General features: G+C 44.9%; 1 protein-coding gene across 3 annotated transcripts in view; it reads right to left on the reverse strand.

Annotated features, from left to right (window-relative positions):
* Nucleotides 1-8190: 8190 nt before the first annotated feature.
* Nucleotides 8191-18441, reverse strand: part of HUNK (hormonally up-regulated Neu-associated kinase) — a 59213-nt gene continuing 48962 nt past the window's right edge. Inside the window, exons 8-10 of one of the 3 annotated variants that reach the window (XM_082045993.1) lie at nucleotides 18340-18420; nucleotides 12748-12928; nucleotides 8191-9951 (exon numbers count right to left, since the gene is read on the reverse strand). In XM_082045993.1, the coding sequence (XP_081902119.1) occupies nucleotides 9305-9951; nucleotides 12748-12928; nucleotides 18340-18420 (909 nt within the window). In that variant the 3' untranslated portion in view covers nucleotides 8191-9304. Of the gene's footprint in view, nucleotides 9952-12747; nucleotides 12929-18339; nucleotides 18424-18441 lie in introns of all 3 variants that reach the window. The other 2 variants (XM_082045994.1, XM_082045992.1) reach the window with 2 other exon arrangements.

Genomic DNA, 18441 nt, shown 5'->3' on the forward strand with positions numbered 1-18441 from the left:
TTCAGCTTCCAGTCCATCCTTCAGATGTTGCACCAGCCACTGAAACTGCAATGGAGAAACTCCAGCTGAACTGAGCATTGTGGAGCAAGTACTGAAAGGTTTGCTGGTTCAGCAGAGAAACCCAAAATACAGCTGCTGGAAAGGATAAGGCACACTTTTAAAAGCATCAGTTCCAGCTATTTTCCAGGCTCAGGAAGGGGAAAGGTTAGAACTTGTTTCAGTTTGTGGAAAAGCACCAGATTCTCATTTTATCTCAATCCATGTTCTCAGACTTGGGCCATATGTCACCAATGTTGTGGTAGCCCCAGAAGATCACGGTTTTTTGCCCTGCTACACATCCCTTCAAAATAAAGAAGTTATATAGTCGTCAACACTGGCCTAACAGAGGTCTGGGACAGTAAGAGCCACTGGTGAGGCAGGAGTTGTCTTTCTTTAATGCTGCAATCAGCAACTCCCCATAGTTTCCCCTATTTCCATGCAGTTCATACTCAGCTTGCATTGCTTTATTACGGGGAAAAATAGTAATTATTATTATTTAGCCCTATTCCTGCACATGAAATTCTCTTAGGTATGGAGCATCGTTTTGTTTTGTCAGCTTCATATTCCTAAACGCTCTCACTGGCCCAGCATCAACATTATTTACCTGGGGCTTTGCATCCATCCGCCCAGCCTAGCTGCAATGTAGCCTCTGGCAATCTCAAGGCTGCAGGAGGGTGGTGGGCACGAGAAGAAAGGGGTGGATGGTCCAGCCGCAGCCTTGGTTTTGTGAGGTTCCAGCTGCAGGAGAGCTGCCCTTCATCTGCTCCTTCCCTCTGCCTGCCCTCTGGTTTTATTTGTCTGAGTTAATAATCGGTGTGTTGACTCCCAGAGAAAGCAACTCATGTCTGTCTTTGCTGAGATGGTTTCTGCCATGCTTTTGCTGCACATAACCACGAGCATGGGACTTAACCATGAACATCAGTACACAGCAGAGTACAGGCTAAAGTGAGATTTTTCCCTCCTAACACACAAAACAAGGCCAAATGAAGGAGCTCAACCTGGCTCTGTGCTGATAAAGTGGGGATCCAGCAGATTTTTATCCTGAGGTGATTTGTGCTCTGCTGTAAATGAAATCTTTCCCCCTTCCTCTTCAGTACACCTGGCTCCGAGGGAGGTGTTACTTACTAACATTTCCTTTGGGATTTCACAGTCTCTGTTCACCTCTGGTTCCCTCAAGGCAGCACCAATCGGCTCCACATCCCATTTAAGCCCAGCTGAGCTGCTTGCACACCCTGTGCATGCCCATGCTGCTCTGGACATCAGCTGGCACCAGCAGCACCTTTTCTCCGAGGAGATACCCTACCTTGAGCAAGCCAAGTCATGCTTACCTTGGTGGCCTAAGTCGCTGCTGTATTTTATCCCTATTAAACTTGCAAATCGCACTTGCTGAAGCGTATCACACATGTCACCTCGTTTGTAGGCTCAGGCCGGTAACTGTGAGAAGGAAACTCTTCACAGGTAAGGCATGAATATTGTGTCCAATTCTGGGCCCCTCAGTTCAAGAAGGACAGGGAACTGCTGATGCTCTCTGGACCAGCTTCCTGCAGCTGTTGGTGTCACTTATCTGTGCCATGACAGAGATGCACAGGTAGCTCTGCCTGCCATCCAGGCGTTACCTTGCAGCTTCCCTCAGTTCCAGAAGGACAGGGAACTGCTGGAGAGAGTCCAGCGCAGGGCAACAAAGATGATTGAGGGAGTGGAACATCTCCTCTATGAGGAAAGGCTGAGGGAGCTGGGTGTCTTTAGTTTGGAGAAGAGGAGGCTGAGGGGTGACCTTATTAATGTTTACAAATATATAAAGGGTGAGTGTCACGAGGATGGAGCCAGGATCTTCTCAGTGACAACCAAATATAAGTCAAGGGGTGATGGGTATAAACTGGAACACAGGAGATTCCACTTAAATTTGAGAAGAAACTTCTTCTCAGTGAGGGTAACAGAACACTGGAACAGGCTGCCCAGGGAGGTTGTGGAGTCTCCTTCTCTGGAGACATTCAAAACCCACCTGGACACCTTCCTGTGTAACCTCATCTGGGTGTTCCTGCTTCGGTGGGGGGATTGGACTAGATGATCTTTCGAGGTCCCTTCCAATCCCTAACATTCTGTGATTCTGTGATTCTGTGATGAGCTGCGTGGAGGGAAAGGGAAGCCCCATGGAGCTCTCGTTAACTGCTCTACAGGAACAATGTGTTTTGGTGTCCTGCTTGCTCCAAGGACTATTTTAGCTGTGGCAAAGAGCAGGAGAGACCCATCAGCTGCCCCGCTGGGATCTTGCTGTCAGCCTGCTCTCCCGGACAGGTCTCCTCCACCTTCTCCCTAGCCCTCAGCCGGTGTCCAGAGCTGGCACCTGAAGGACCCAGCCCAAAGGCCACCTTCTCCTGCAGCAACTGCCTGCTGAGCGGCAGGACGGAGGCTTGTTCTCTTTCCTTTCACTCCTCTTCACCAGTGTTTGACAAAACAGCTGTGTGTGTTAAAATGTTGGCTGCAACACCTGCTACGCTGTTGTTTTCATAAAGACTGGCTTTGTAACTCACAATTTTGCTGCGTGCTCGAGTAACTAAATAAGAAGGTTTGCTTTGTGTGTGGTTGTTAGGAAGGTACGCCTTAAACCCATCAGTAAAAAGCCTGAAGTTTTTATCAATAGCCCCGGGGTTCAAAGTAAAATCTAATTAATCCATAAACCGTCACAAATTGGTGGCCTCTGCAGTGACTGGAGAGTTAAGCACCGACTTAAGACATTTTCTGTTGGGATAGCTAACTCCTCCATTCAGAAGGCATACTGTGAAAATGGACTTTTTCACCCCGCTAAAACTGTTTTGCACTAACGTTTTACTTAATTGCTCTTTGGAAAGTGATAATCAATAAAGTGAAAGAGGAACTTTTGCTGGGGAAGTTATGGTCAATGCCCTGATTAAAATGTTAGGGCAGAAGATTCTCCCAGTTTTACAGAAGTTGTCTGTGGGGGAGCTTCTGCTCAGTGTTGCCTTTGAGGGCGGCTTCCTGCTTCCCTGTGCAGGTGCTTGTGAGGTGCGATCTGATGGAGGCAGCACTCCCAAACTATGATGGTGGCCTTTCTGAGGATGAGCCTCAAGGCCTGCGGACACTGCTTGGAAGACTTCCCATGCTGATCACATGCAGCAAGATCACACCAGAAACTTGCCTAGTCCTTCACAACCTTCAGCAGCTCCATGTCCTATCTCCAGCTTTCACTTAGATGTTGTAGGGGGGTGGCTCTGCTGCCTGCCCGCCCCCTCCCTTAATTCCTTGCTCTTGTAGTGCCGAGGTCTTCAGGGCAGGGTCTTTGGGGAATCAATCTGCTAAAACAACCCAGCCTTCCCACAAAAATCTGCCCACCACCATTTTTCAAAGACCGGTCTGATGTGAGTGGCTCCCATGGAGATGGGCCTATCACTCTCCAGCACTAAGCCCACCCGAAGGCTTTCTGGAGAAGAGTTTGTACTCTGAGAGCTGCTCAAAGACAGAAGCTGCAAGAGCTTGTGAGTCTGGCAAGTGCGAATCTGTATTTCCACTTCCAAACCCTGTCCTCTGAAGGGACAGAAACATTTTGCTTAATTAAAACAGTGTCTAAAAAATGAAGCTACCAAAAAAATCCCAGTAATTTCAAATGGCCGGCCTGCCTGATAGTTGGGCATGTGGATGTCAGTTTGCTGTATGAGTGTGCTCAAGTAATATCTGCTGTCGGGTAAATACCTCATGCATTGGATATCAGCACATATCAGATACTCCCCTCAGTAACACTTGGGATGATGTAAGGTGAAAAAGATATTTCTTCTGTGGATCACAGATAAGTCTGCCCATCTCTTTGTCAGCCTCCTGAACAACATCTGAGGGCACCTGGCTGCTTTCAACAAAAGAAGGTCTCTGAAATCCAAAGTTTTCACAGATTTCATGAAGACTGGAGACTGGGTAGAGAAGGAGACTCAGATCAGCTGAGTGGGGTGCACAAGAAACATGAGTCCAAGTCCACACACAGGCAGGTCAGAAACAAATTGTCTGGGGGTAGGTAGAGATTAGGGGAAAAATCCCAGTTTTATCTAACAGCCATCCCTATGCTATAAGCACAGGACAATGCTTCTGTTTCCTCAGGTGAAACGGAAAAAGGGAAGCTATTTGAAATAAAGCCTCTGATGGCTTTTCTTTGTTTTAGTTTGAGTCTGTTTTTTCTGGTTGTAGGAGATACAAAGAACTGGGGGATTTTTACATTTATAGGTGGAAGAGTGCTATACATACAAACATTAATAAATATATTTCTTTATGATCTATACCGCAAAAATGCACTAGTGCTGTTTTTAATTAAAATGTTATAACAAGTTTAGTACTTCACCCTTAACTAATAAACCTCTTCTGTTTTCTTCTCTCTTGGGCTTTCCACTGGTCTGGCATCAGCAGGCAGACAGAAGAGATGCTCAGGTGAACACCAAATCCTGCTCTAGGCTCTATCCTGACATCCTTTGTTTCTAACAACAGCTAATTGCCTGTACTCAGAAAGCATCAAATTACAGGCTTCTTTTGATATTAAATTTTGAAAGGACTCAAAATGACTTCACCTGTCTTCCACCCCCCCACATCCACCTGCAAGCCATCTTTGTGAAAGACAATTACACGCAATTCAAACATGCCCCAGGAAACACATGCCAATGTACGCGGTTTAGGAATCAATGCTCAAGCAGCTCCCTTGACAGAAAACCTGCTGCAAATGAGACACTCGCTCACTTCTGATGGAGCACATTTCTCTCAATGAGAAGTGATGACATGAAGTTGAAGCCTCTCCTGGTATTCCCTCATGCTACTCCTGCTTGAGACTGCCTCTGATGTAAAAAAGTCGTGTAAGCAGGAGGCAGGGAGCATGCTGAAGGACCATACAGTCACACCGAGTAATGAATTTGCCACACGGCTGTATTTCTGCACGTGAATGATTTGTAGGTCTCAGTCCACAGAGCTATTGTAACTTTTTAATATGAAAAACAGGCCCCAGCGCTGTACCCAGCAGTTTTGTTTTGCTCCAGGGAAGGTATGTGGAGGGGGAAACAAAAGAGAAAATGGACAGTTTGTGACCACTGAGTACTAAAAAAGCAGGGAAGAGGCAGGCAAACTCTAAACTACTGCACACTGCAAGAGCGTCCGTGAAATTTCTGCTCACTTCTTGATAGGCAAGGCCTTTATGAGCTTGGCGTGCTTTAAACAGCAAAGTTTAAAGCTTAATCACAAATGAGCAAATAAAAGGTCAGCTTCCCCTTGGTTTGGAGGTTTTTGTCACCCCAGCTGTGGAGGGGGTTTATCCGTGCCACCCTAAAACTCCTTTACCACTTGCAGCAGCCCAAGACCCACCAACAGGCTGAATCTACCCACCAGCCTCATGCTCTACCATTGACACTCAGTCTGCCCGGCAGATGTACAGCAAAGCTATACTGACCACTGAGTCTTTCTCCACCCTCCTTCTTCCGTACATTAGCCACATCGCTGGCCTGGGCACATCCGTGCTGGGCTGTCTCCAGGGGGTGGCTGACAAACCATCTCACTGGTGCATTAGAGACTGAAAAGTCTCCTGCAAACCCAACCCAACCTTTTTGCAGCTGCACACTAAGGGATTTTGTTGCAAAGATCAAGTGAGGTCAAGTGAAAAAGTATGAAAGTAACTGTTATTTATTTTTAGGATTTGTAAACCTAGATACTTGGGAATTTTCATATTTGTAAGCCCATTTACCGTAGAAATACGAAGGCAAACACCTTTAACAGATACTGATATTTGGTTTTTGCCTTGCTGAATAAATTCAACACCTATTTTTCCAGGCAGAGGAGCCTGAATAAAATAACTTTTATCACTATGGATCCTGATCCAGAGATCAGTTAGTTTGCAAAACCTCTTTAAGTGCTTCACAGCTGCTCCATTGACTTCTGCACATGAACAGTACCTGAAAAAGGCCCCAGAAAGCCATGGTGCCTCCACTTTGCATCCAAAGTTTGGCAGTGCTCTTTTTCCCAGTGCATGACCTGAAGTCAAAAGTGTATTTTCAGATCTAGCAAACAGGTTCATTACAGGCTCAGTGCCAAGCCTATTGCAAACACCAGAAAAAGACCAAAGCCGAGGTATTTGGATCAGCTGTTGTAGGAAACACATCTTTAAAATGGTAGGAGGATGAAGAAACAGTACTTAGAAGAACTGTGGGATCAAGGACAGAAATGCTCCAGCTGAAGATGCAAGGCTGTTTGCCAGTTTGCATGGTGGTGCTAAGCTTAGCAAAGATAGGACTAACCCCTACAACTTGAAGACACTACGTCCAGAAGTGCAGAAAGCTGATCAGTAAATGCTTTTGTTTATATTGGCGTGATTTCTCATGGCTGTCTAAAAGCTGGGTTCTCATCCAAACTGGCCAACCTGATTCCCTCCCTCATATCTGGGAACAGCTACATGCTGCTGAGGAGCAATTCATTCCCACCATTTTGGGCCTCTGTTTTAAGGTGGAAAGAACTGGAGATACCTACCAGTCTTCACTGGTGACAAACAGAGTTTGGATGATGACTGGAGACCAGACGCACAACTTGCAGAGGACTAGTATTAAGCATGGGAAATCCTACCTCGTGCCTTTTAGATCACTTGGGGTTTATAAACAAGTCAGCAGCCAGATTCAAAGGGATAGTCTTTGATGGGTGAAGGTAAAGGTGCTGGCAATCCTCTTGTCACCTCACCATCTTGCTGGTTGTTTTTGTACTTAGATAATCCTTGCTACATTGTAACCTGGCAAACAAAGTCAGTAGTCCATGGCAATCTTGTTCAAAAAGTACATATATTTAATAATTATAACAAATACATTTTTCCCCCTGGAATTTCCTCTACTGTATTTCAGTAAGTCCCTTCTATGGTCACTGAAGTTTGACTGTACATAGCTACTGTCTACGGTGGATACATGGGCACGTTTTAGCAGTGTAATACGCATATATTCTCTATAAATATAATAAAAGATTTAACATTTATGTTTCCATTCTGATTCTTACACATATTTACTGGGTTTTCACAAAAATATGTCTCTTTCCTGCCTCTCCCAACCTTATATTGGGTTCCAAATAAACCTGAGTTTGTAATTCAAGTCAGTATCTGCCATCTGTTCAGGTATGCAAGTCCAATGCACGCAAAAGATGGGATTTCAGTGGTCCCCGCTTGCCAGCTTTGCAGTGCAAACATGTTCTTAGCATGAAGAAAAGGAAAATGCTTTGATGTTTTTAAATGAAAAGAAGAGCTAAAATACACCCCGTGGATGCACAGGTGCTCTGTACAAACAGCAGATGACATTTTTCAATCTGAAAATGAGTAATATTATTTCAGGGTTGTTTCTTATCATATAGGGATTTTTATGTATACTATTTTCCAGGTAACTTAGCTACCTCCGAGGTGAGTGTCCTCACTACACCGAAGAGTAAAAGACACATAGGGATTCCCTCATACTTAACTGATGGGCAGCTTCAGTGCCAAGACGAAGGTCAAATCTGCGGAGACAAGGTCGCTTTGGGCATTCACACTGCTGTTTTTTCCAGCAAGCATTCAAAATACTGAACTTTACCTATTCTGTCAGTATTTGGATTAACGTCCAATTTTTCTATTTCAGATTTTGGTGTTAGACTGAGAATCTGGAACAAGTGTTCAGCTATGGGCTCTGCTGAGGACTGTCTCCCCTGCCTCTGCTGGCCCTCCCTCCCCACCAGTCCCTATGTATCTATCTCTCACATGAAACTGGAAGGAAACCTTTTGAAATGGGAAACTCTCAGTGTTTGCCCAGATACAAAAGCAATGGGGATACAAAAGCATTTGCAAAAATATTGATAAAAATAGGGTTTGGATTCCTACTGATGGTCTCGAGGTAAATCCCTGTCTTCCAGCAACAACCCCAAGAAGAAGACAAAGCCGCTGCTGCCTGGGTTTTGAAATGACATTGAGTGGGCAGCAGTGGGGCATACGTGGGCCAGGGCTGCCCGCTTGGGAACCATGCTGGAACAAGCTTTGTTGACATATCCCATACACACAAACACATATGCAAGCACGGTACAGATGAAAGAAAAGAGTAGTCTTTGGCTAAACCTTCTAATTTATAGGAAATGGTTTGAAGATAAAAACAGAACCAAAAAAACGCCACCAACCTCTCAGATGTATCATTTACTTAGAAAAACAAGACCGGTATGAAGAACATGGTGCCTTTTAAGAAAGTTACCTTCACCGCTCGTAACAATACTCAATTTTTGGTAACCACTGCATTACCAATCTTGCAGTATAAAATGGCATTGGTACAGGCTCATGTGTCCTTTATTAGTCTTTTTCATTCACTGCAGCCTCTCAGAAAAGCCCGCAGGTGTGTCCAACGCTGCCTTGCTGTAACGGGCTAACGCAGCCCTGCACGTAGGTGTGCTCTGGAGCTAGTATGACTACAAAAATCAGAGGTGAATGGATTGTTTAAACACAGCGTGTTGCAATCTGGATTACTGTTTGAAGCATCTGCTTGCAGACCCATCATATGAAAGGAACGGGCCTCTAGTGCAGTGAATTTCCATGTGATGAAACTTGTTTTTAAAGAATAATGTTTCTTCTGAATGACATCATTAAATCACCATTTTATTTAGGAAAAAAATTATTCCATTATTAGCTACTCTATGTAATTAACAGTAAAATCTGCTTTAACTTCCGATACTCTCACTTCTGAATATTTAGATCACTTGTGCCTTTATTCAAGCTTCATCTTCTTGGCAGTACTTGTTAGCAAGTTGACTTTGGACACAGAATCTTGAGTTTTTCCATTTGTTTAGCCATGTGAAGAATACCTGTAGCAGTACCATGTACTGTGTGGAACAGGCAGATGAAGCACAGCCAGTCTTACCACAGATCCTGAATGGGACTGGCAATCATGGCACCACGCAGCTTACCGTGGCGAATCAAACCATTAATGTTCACTGCTCTTCCAGTCAACCCTACTGCAATACTAGATGAGAGCAGTGAAAATACATATTCATGTAGATCTTTCAAGACATGTTTTACTGTACAGTCAGATGCCAAATGCTAGTATTTAACAGCACAAGCAGAACCCTTTTCCTTCAACTTTATTAGGTAGGACAACACCTTCCTTTCAAGCAGACCTCTGATTTTTTACATTGGACCACTGTAGTGTATTACATAGTGACAGTAACACGCCTGTGGCTTTCCCTTCTTGTTAAAAGTTAAAAAAAAGGTCCCAGAGGACAGCAGTGCAAATCCTGGGATGTCAGACTAACACTGGCCACTGACAGCATCTGCCGCATTGAAGGAAATCTGCGTGGGGCTCATCTGCTGCAGCTGAGGCATCCTCGCTTCCAGCGGCTTGTCTGTCGCCGACTGCATCGTCTGGTTCCGCTTCCGCAGCATCTGTCCAATCCCCATCATGGGGAATCTGCCTCTGCTTTTAACGCAGTTAGGGCTGCCCAAGGGGTTGTTGGAAACCAGCTGAGTAGGAGACACTGTTTCTTCCTTTGCTGGATATGCTTTTTCTTCGTATGTGAAAGAGACTTGAGTGGGGTGGACGGGAGATGTACTCCCCGGCTGAAACAGCGGGGACAGTGTCCTTTCACTTGAGCTTTTGTAAGGGAAATTCATTGGCGAGCCTAAAATCCTGTACTGATGAGAGGGGGAAACCTGGTCTATTTGGTCCTCTCTGTCAACCGACTCGAAGGAGTGCACGATATTCAGGATGAGAGGAGAGTCCTTTGCCCGGCCCCCGATCCGGGCTGGCTCCTGCTGCGGGGACTCCTGCCTCTTGAGGAGCCGAGGGGTTCTGGGGGGCGGCTGCTGGACTTCCAGGTACTCCAGGGAGCTGGAAGTGACGCAGCCCGTCTTGGTTGCCAGGGGTTCGTGGAAAGGGCTTACCCCACCGCTGGAGTCTGCAAAGCAATCAGAAAAGAAACCAGAAGACCACATTGCATTTAATAGCGCTGCCTTCTCTGCCTTAGGGCAGACAGCATCCGGCATCACCTTTAACAAATTTTAGCTGAGCGTGACAAATGCACTAGCTAAAGCAAATGGTCTTATGGATACACCCAGGACCTAATTCCCTTACTTTCATTTGATACTTACATTGTTGTTTCATGGGTAATTTATCTGCCACTTTCCTCAAAGGCAGGAACAGTGCTTAAATTGAGCAAGGCAAGGACATGAAATAGAACCTCACAGATATCTTCAGCTGTTTGTATTAATTATATCCTCTAAGGCCATGTCTGAGAAATCTCACATTTCTCCTTTCTTAGCACAACTTTGCATGGTTTTAACTGGGTCTGTGTACCGTATTCACCAACATACCTAGAGACATAGGGGACGAGAGTCTTCACTTGCACTTTGGAGGAAAACCTGTTCTTGGTTTCACACATGTAAATATGGAGTAGCTGCACCAGCCAGATTCAGGCTGTTACAGTTGGAACAGATTTGCTGCATTGACTTCAGCAAGAATCATCCCCCAGCAAGGACCAAATATAAATGGAACAACCTTTGCAGGATTTAGCCCAGTAAAACGAAACAGCTCACAGAGAAGATCTGCTCAGTTTCTATCAGGATGCTGGCACTCACTTATGCCAAGTTAGTTGCAAGAAAACATGTTTTGCTGTGTTTATGGAAAGCTGTCCAAGGAGCCTGCTTTGCTAGGCTCCCCTAATTGAAAGAACAGTGGACCACCAGTTAATCACTGTCCATGAGTTCCCTGGGTCTCAAACCATCTAAAAGGGATATAAAATAATTCAGGTCTGTCAGGCCTCAGGACACAGCCACAAATCTCATGTATATTTCTTTTGAAAGGGATGATCTTGGCAGGGGTTGAGACCTGCATGGATGTGCGGGATGAAATCACTCACAATGAGTTGTTTGGGCAAAGCAGACCAGGCTTAATCTGACTAGTTTCTTACCAAAACTGGTAAAAATTATTTGACCACTTCATTTAAGAGGTGTCAAAACATGGTTTCCATAAGCAGAGAAATGCTTTAGCTGAGATCTGAATGATTTTTAGGTTTCAGCTCAAAAAAGCAGGGAGAAACCTAAAGAGGAAAAAAAAATGCCCCTCCCTCCCAGAAGAAATGATGAATTCTGAACAAAATAAGCATTTTAAAATATTTTTTACATTTTTCACAATAAGTATGCCCCATTTCTGACCAACTCTGTGGAGTACTGCTACCTTGCAGTAGAGGTGCCTGTGCTGCCTGCTGAACACTATTTCGACTTTTTATTAGGTAGAAAACATCAAACAATAAATTACCAAGTCACTAGAAAGAGTATAAAAACACCATAAGCCACCACTCTAAATAACCCCTTGATACCACAGCAAATCTTTTACATCACCCTATTTCCCTCCTCTGCTCTGTAGTGACCTGCCCTTGTTTAATTCCCTCATCTAACAGCTGGCTACATCGCCTTCCTGTTCCTCAGTGTCTCCCAGACAGGTGTGCACCACTGACACCCCGTTTTCCTTCTCCTCCACTCATTTCTTCTGCCACCTTTTGCAAGCAGCTCTCACCCATCCCTCCCAGGCTGCCTCCTACCCTGTGTGACTACTGCTCTGCTCTCCTCTGGCTGTCTCCTCTTTTCCCACCTGCAGTCCTGCGTCCAGCTTTGGGGTCACCAGCACAGGAAAGACATGGAGCTGTTCGAGAGGGGCCAGAGGGCTGGGGCACTGCCCCTATGAGGACAGGCTGAGAGAGTTGGGGTTGTTCAGCCTGAAGAAGGCCCCAGGGAGACCTTATTGTGGCCTTTCAGTTCTTAAAAGGGGCTTATAAGAAAGATGGGGACAGACCCTTTAGCCCAGCCTGTTGCAACAGGACAAGGGGTGATGGTTTTAAACTAAAGGAGGGGAGAGTCAGGCTAGACACGAGGAAGAATTTTTCTGTAATGAGTGGGGTAAAGCACTGGCCCAGGTTGCCCAGAGACGTGGTAGATGCCCCACCCCTGGAAACATTCCAGGCCAGGCTGGATGGGGCTCTGAGCAACCTGATCTAATTGAAGATGTCCCTGCTCAGTGCAGAGGGGTTGGATTAGATGATGTTTGAAGGTCCCTTCCAACCCAAACTGTTGTATGATTCTATTCTATTCCTTTCCCCATTAATGCTTTTCACCCTTTCTGCTGCCTGAAATTTGCTGGGTTGGCAGCTCCACCTGCGTTTCCTCTCAGCTCCCTGTTTCCCCTTCCACCACCATCAGCTGCTTCTCACTACTTCTCCAGTCAGGGTTGTTTTCCTGTGCTGCCCCTTTTAGTCCTCTTAGCAAAAACACATTCACTCATAGGAAGAAGGGTTTCTACCAGCTTTTGTTTGATAGTGGTCTGGGGTGAGCGTTGATGCTTTCAAAGCACCAGTGTGAAGCACAGATGAATTTGTATAAGTATGTATAAATAGAGAAAGAAAAGGTTTTTTAAAAAAAACACTGTGGGAAATCTGTCAAATAAAAAGAGAAGTAAAAGTGAGGACTCATGACTGTTGAACATCATCACGGTTTGCTCAGGATGTTTTGTTCAATGTTTGATTACATTATCCACATACTTCTTTCATATACCTCCTGTGGAGCAGACAGCAAATGCAAGACCACAACTGTTTACTACCAATTTACTAACAAACACACAACACAAGACACTCATTAATACCACACATGCCCATGCATGAACATGCACACAGGGACACACCACTGCTTTTTCTCCCACTGACCTTTCTCCGGACCTCCAGCCTTGGTGACTTTCCAGTCCTTTGGCAGAGCCTTGGTGTTCTGTATCTGTGAGATAAGACAGGAAGAAGGCTGTCTATATGAAACTGGACTTTTCTCAGTTTTCTTTGGGAGCTGACGGTGAAGAATCTCCCCTTTCTTTTCTTGTTCTTTGAGTTTTTTGTCCTTTAAGTTGTAAAACAAACAAGAACAATTTGGTTTACTTAAGGGAAGTTTAAATGATCCCCAGACTTATAACTACACCACTTACTGCAGCTGATTTAAAAACTATACATTTACAAGGAACTTATCCTGGCTACTCAAAATAACTAAATCTTCCATGTCTCATTTTCCTCTGATCTGTTTGACATGGATTTCATGGTTCCCATCTGCTCTGACACTCATGCAATGTGAAAGTCAGTTTTGGAAAACTAAAGGAAAATTAAAGCTTTCTCTTCAGAGGCCAGTTGTCCTAGGAGACCTCGTTGAAGTAAGCAGATAGAAGTTTGCACTCCTCTATACCTAAAATTTGCCTCCCTATTTAAGCATCGAAGAAAGGTCTTTGATTTCTCTCTATTGCACTTCCTCTGGCATTTGAAAAGCTGAGCTGCAAAGTTTTAAAGACTCTTTGAGTCACTTATCTTCTGTCCAAACAAGATCTGGAGGAACACGGTCCTTGCTTTTACAGCAACTCTGCAACTGCATAAGACATGGAGGGGGAGAAAATTACCAACCCAACCTTTCACTGAACCCTAACTCCTTTTTGTGACAGAGAAGGCAGCTGAAGGTGGGATTGCAAGCGCATACATCCTAAAAGGTAGGTTTGACCTCCAGTGACGACAGAGGAAAAACAGAACCTGGGAGTGGGACTCTGAAGAGGAATCCAATTTTCAAAGTCCTATTTTACAGTGAAAATTCATTTTATCTTTTTTCAACAGGAATCGCTAGATTCTGCAAGCTGTGTAACACTGTTTCCCTGCCACCAATTCCTGGGAGAGCCAAAAGTCTTATTTCACTTCTAAAAATCAGGCATCACATTTGTGGCCCATATTTTGCTATCCCTCAAAGACTTCAATAATGTCTTGCCTTTCTGGAACAAATCTGTGTGGTCTGGTTTTAGATGTCAATCTCAAAGAAGTGGGGCTTTTGTTTTGGGGTTGTTTCTTTAGAGGAGCATCTACAGGACATTCTTTGTGTGGCTGTAATTCTCATTTAAGCAGCATATTTCACTATGTCTTACTCAAAAGTCACTGTAACTACAAGTCTTTTTTAAAAAATGCAGGAAAGTTCCTTTACCTAATTATGTGCTGAGGCCTGTATTTTGTCTGATAATTATGCACTGCCAAAGGGCTGGCTCTCTTGATGATTTTCTTTTGAAAGTTCATTGCCATGCAGTCTATTGAAACCCTCAAATACAAAGTGATGTGCATACACGTGAGAGAGATGAAAGAAAGACACAGAAGACAACTTGGGTTCTCTTGGGCCACTAAACAGCTCTGGAAACATATTAAGATACATAAGAGGAAAATAACCGTATTGCACCTGTTGTGATCATTCCCAGCTCAGACAGAGTCCAGCTCCCTGCACAGACGGTGTCTGGGCACCACTGGGCTAATTAACCTTCGAATTTTCAGCAATTAACAGAGTTGGAAGGAAGAGCTTCAGTGAATCACGAAAAAGTTTTCGGTTTCATTACAGAAGTGGTTAAATGACTTGGGAGAGCAAGAACCAGAGACTTTCTGGGAACTTCTCACTGTTTCCACCTCAGTCTCCCTTCACGCACACGTGTTTTGTCCCCAGCCTTCTCTCCATCTGTCCCTTATCTCCTCCAATTTCTTTCCCTTCAGCTAGCTAAAGCTGGCTAACCCTTTCACATAAACAAACCAATGCATGATGGAGCCATCATCAATTTGCTTGCATGATACCTCTTTGTCCACCTGATGTTTTTCCCCTTGCCTTTAGGGGCTTTGACACCTCTGGCACAAAGCATTTATTCCTCCCTGCCCATGCTGTGCTTGGAACAACACAATGTCTGCAATCAGACATAGTGTCCCAGGCACTACCTTGGCAAGCAGTCACTACTGATGAAATGTAGTAATAACAACAATAGCAATAATTAATAATAATGCTGTGTGAATAACACAATAGAGCCAGCGGGAGCTGTACAGTTAATTCTGAGCCCACCACACTATTTTTCCTCTCCGCTCTGAAACTCTGCAGCCAAGTTCAGCAGAGACTGGGCTCTACAGAACATCTTTTTTTAAAGGTACTTGTGAGGATGAGACCAAGTGGTGACTATATTAAGCCTAAAAGAGCCAATCAAGATTGTTAGCAGCTTTTGCTATTTTGGATAGGTGAGGAAATAATCTGCATGTTGTTTGCTGCAGCATCTGTTAGAATGCAGGACGGTTTGGTGCTGCAATATTTTTAGCCTAATGGTGCAAGAGCCAAGCCACAGCTCCTCACCTGCCAAGTGCGCCTGAATTTGTCTTCACACTGCTGTTATGTGTTCTAAGCAGCAGTAACACAGTCATACCATACAATTAAAGCACTCCCGAAAAAGAAAATTCACATACCTGGTGTTAGCAATTGATTAGTTTACCCTTGATGAAAGTTGTTACAAATAGTCTTACAAGTATTTTTAAAACTTACTAACATTGTTTCTCTTAGACGATGGTTGTGAGAGGGGAAATGACCAAAATCCTAAACTCCCAAAGTGCCACATATTATTACATTTTAAAAGGAAAGGAAGATTTCTTTCAGGGGAGTTATGAAAGTTTGCTCTTCACTGTACCGTGCACAGCCGTGCAGTGGCATGCTGTTGCACAATGCAGGAGTTGTACCGGTATGTTATACTTGACTAGGTTTGGCATTACATCATGCTCTGCTATTTCCTGTCCTGACCTCGACCTGAAAACCTACTCTAGTCCCAGCAATAGAATCTACAGGATGATAAAGGGTATTTGCGTTGGCCATGTCTGAAATGGTGACAGGGCAATGACACAAGCTCTTAAAAATTGCAAATTCCTGGAGTCTGAGCCCACTAGCTACCCTGCAGCAGGCAGGTATGCCCAGCACTGGTTCCCTGGATTTGCTGGAGGGACGGCTGCCCATTACCTGGGGCCTCTCCAACAAGGAGAGATGGAGAGAGACAGCTTGCTGCCTCTCTCCTTCCCTCCCTCTCTCCCTCCTCCCTGCTCTGCTTGTCTGCCCTGAGCACTCCCATGCAACCAGCCTGCCACATAGCCAGCTTATTGAGCTCCAACAGCAGCTCTCAGACCTGGTGCTGGTCTCAGCAGCCCAGACTGGGAAACCTCAAAGAGAAGAGGGGCTGGACACGACCACTGCCCACCTGCCCTTCTGTCCACCCCGGCAACCTGCAGTGCTGCTGGCTGGCAGCCTTCACCCGCGGCAAAGTCCTTATTCTGCATGGCTGGAGTGATGGGGAAGAAATTCAGTCGGCGGCTAAAGCTGAAGCTGACCAGCTCTCCCCTTCTATTCCCATGGCAACACATAGCTTACGCTCTCCTTGCAGTGCCTGCTGAGGGACCAGTGCCTCCTGGCTCCCCTCTGGAAATGGGAGGTGATAAGGGGACTCTATGTGCAGCTCATGAACCTGCCTGAGCTTACAGAATCCCTAGCCCCGAGTCCCAGTGGCACCCACTGATCCCAGTGGCACAAATGAGACACTACCAGGGCTGTGTTCCTGTCCACATGAAGACATTTTAGAATCATAGAATCATTTTGTTTGGAAGAGATGCTTAAGATCATCGAGTCCAACTCTAGCATTAAACCATGTCCCTAAGAGCCTCATCTACACATCTTTTAAACCCCTCCAGGGATGGTGACTCCACCTCTTAGGAGAGATGTCTGCTGTAGTTACAAACAGCAGTAGCCTCCCAGGGTCTGTATTCATTCAGCTGTGCTGCTGTAACTGTCCTGGTACAGTAAGGGTAACACAATCTCCTTGTGTAAATACAGCTAAAGCGATATAAACCCTGCTTTATGCTCTCCTGTGCCCATGCAGAAACAGAACATACGGTATTATTATCCCAGTGTCTGCACTGTGATTGCATCAAGGTAACTATTTCAAGGAAGAAATGACACCCCCTCATCCCTAAATAGCTATGCTGGGACTAACTCTGAATGCAGGAGAGGCTTTGGAGGGAGCCTTTATCTCTAAGCATGCCTGCAAAACAAACGGGGGTCATACAGTGGCACTACCATTAGTTTTTAATTATCCTTAAGGAAGTCAAACATCAGTTCCCCTCTAGAGGCACAGAGATTTCAGGGCCACCAAAAAAACAGACCATGCACTTCTCTATGGCAGACCTTGTTGCAGGCTCCCCTGCATGGGGCAGGTAGGCAGAAGCTGCAAGGTAATGCCTGGATGGCAGGCAGAGCTACTTGTGCGTCTCTGTCATGGCACAGATAAGTGACACCAGCAGCTGCAAGAAGCTGGTCCAGTGAGCATCAGGATGCACCATGTGAGATCTGCAGCATTCACCTCCAAGTACCTGCCTGTGTTTCCAGGGGAAGGTTGCCCTGCAACAGCTTGAAGTAAGCTGTCAAAGAGCATTTTGAAAGATTACATTCATTGAGTCTACCCACTGTTGATACATTTGAAGTAAGGTGGTTTTTGATTTATGTAAGGGAAGAATGATAAGTACTTTGCCCTAGTATTTCCATCTGGCTTGCAGTTCAACCTGTCTTGGAAGCAGTCTTTAAAATAAACAAAACCAGCCATGGTACAAATCTCCTGCAATTAGATCATCAATCTGGCACTGAAAAGTAGCTTTTGAAATAGGTAGGCTCTTCAAGAGCCCTTTGTGTTGGTGGGTAAGACTTGCACAGCTCTCATTACTCTTGTAATATTAATGCTTGGCAAAGAATCAATCAGGGAAGAAAAATCCAGCTGTGAGAGAAGGCTATTATCTGATGTGTAGTCTTTTAATACAAACTATTTTCCCTGTTTGCAGGCAAAAAGGCTGGAGACTGACAGAGCAAAAGGTGACCTGGTTAAATCTTTTCTCTGGCCAAGGGAAGTGCCTCATGATGCATTTTGCTAGTTCATGCATCACTTCTGCTAAGAAGCAAAAAATACTAACCTGGTCAGAGTTTTGTGCAAAAATAGTTTTATCATTTCTTGTAGACAACCCAGGCTTGGGCCAGGACACCAGGAACACCAGATGACAGGGGAGGGTCACCCTGGCTGTCACTCAGCTCTCTGCCCTACACCACCAAGGTCTTGAGACTCAAGGCAACATGGTTTTGGTCTTCTTACAACACCAGCAACTTGCACCCCAGAATGAAACTACAGAGCCCCCTGAAGAAGTTTGCATTACTTTGCTAAACAGAGCATTTAAAACTTTTATTTTCTTCATAAAAGCTGAAAGTCACCCTTATACTTCAACCCTAGGTGGTTGTTATTTGTTCCTTCAAAAAGAAATTGAAGGAATTATTTGTCCTGCACAGGCAAGACCACAAGTCTCTTTTTCTCCACAGGTCCAGAAACCCAACATGTTAATCACAATCACCGAGGTTTCTCAAATTCAGTCTGTTTTCAAAGTACCTTAACAAGCTTTAATGAGCTTTACCTCATAGGAGTCTTTATTTGCCTTGTATTTTTCTATCTGGTATAGCTGGTTCTTGTGGCAGATATTGTCCTGGCCTTCAGACTTCTGGGGAGAGAGAAGCAC

This window comes from Streptopelia decaocto (assembly GCF_964273445.1).
Source record: "Streptopelia decaocto genome assembly, chromosome: 1".
NCBI lineage: Eukaryota > Metazoa > Chordata > Aves > Columbiformes > Columbidae > Streptopelia > Streptopelia decaocto.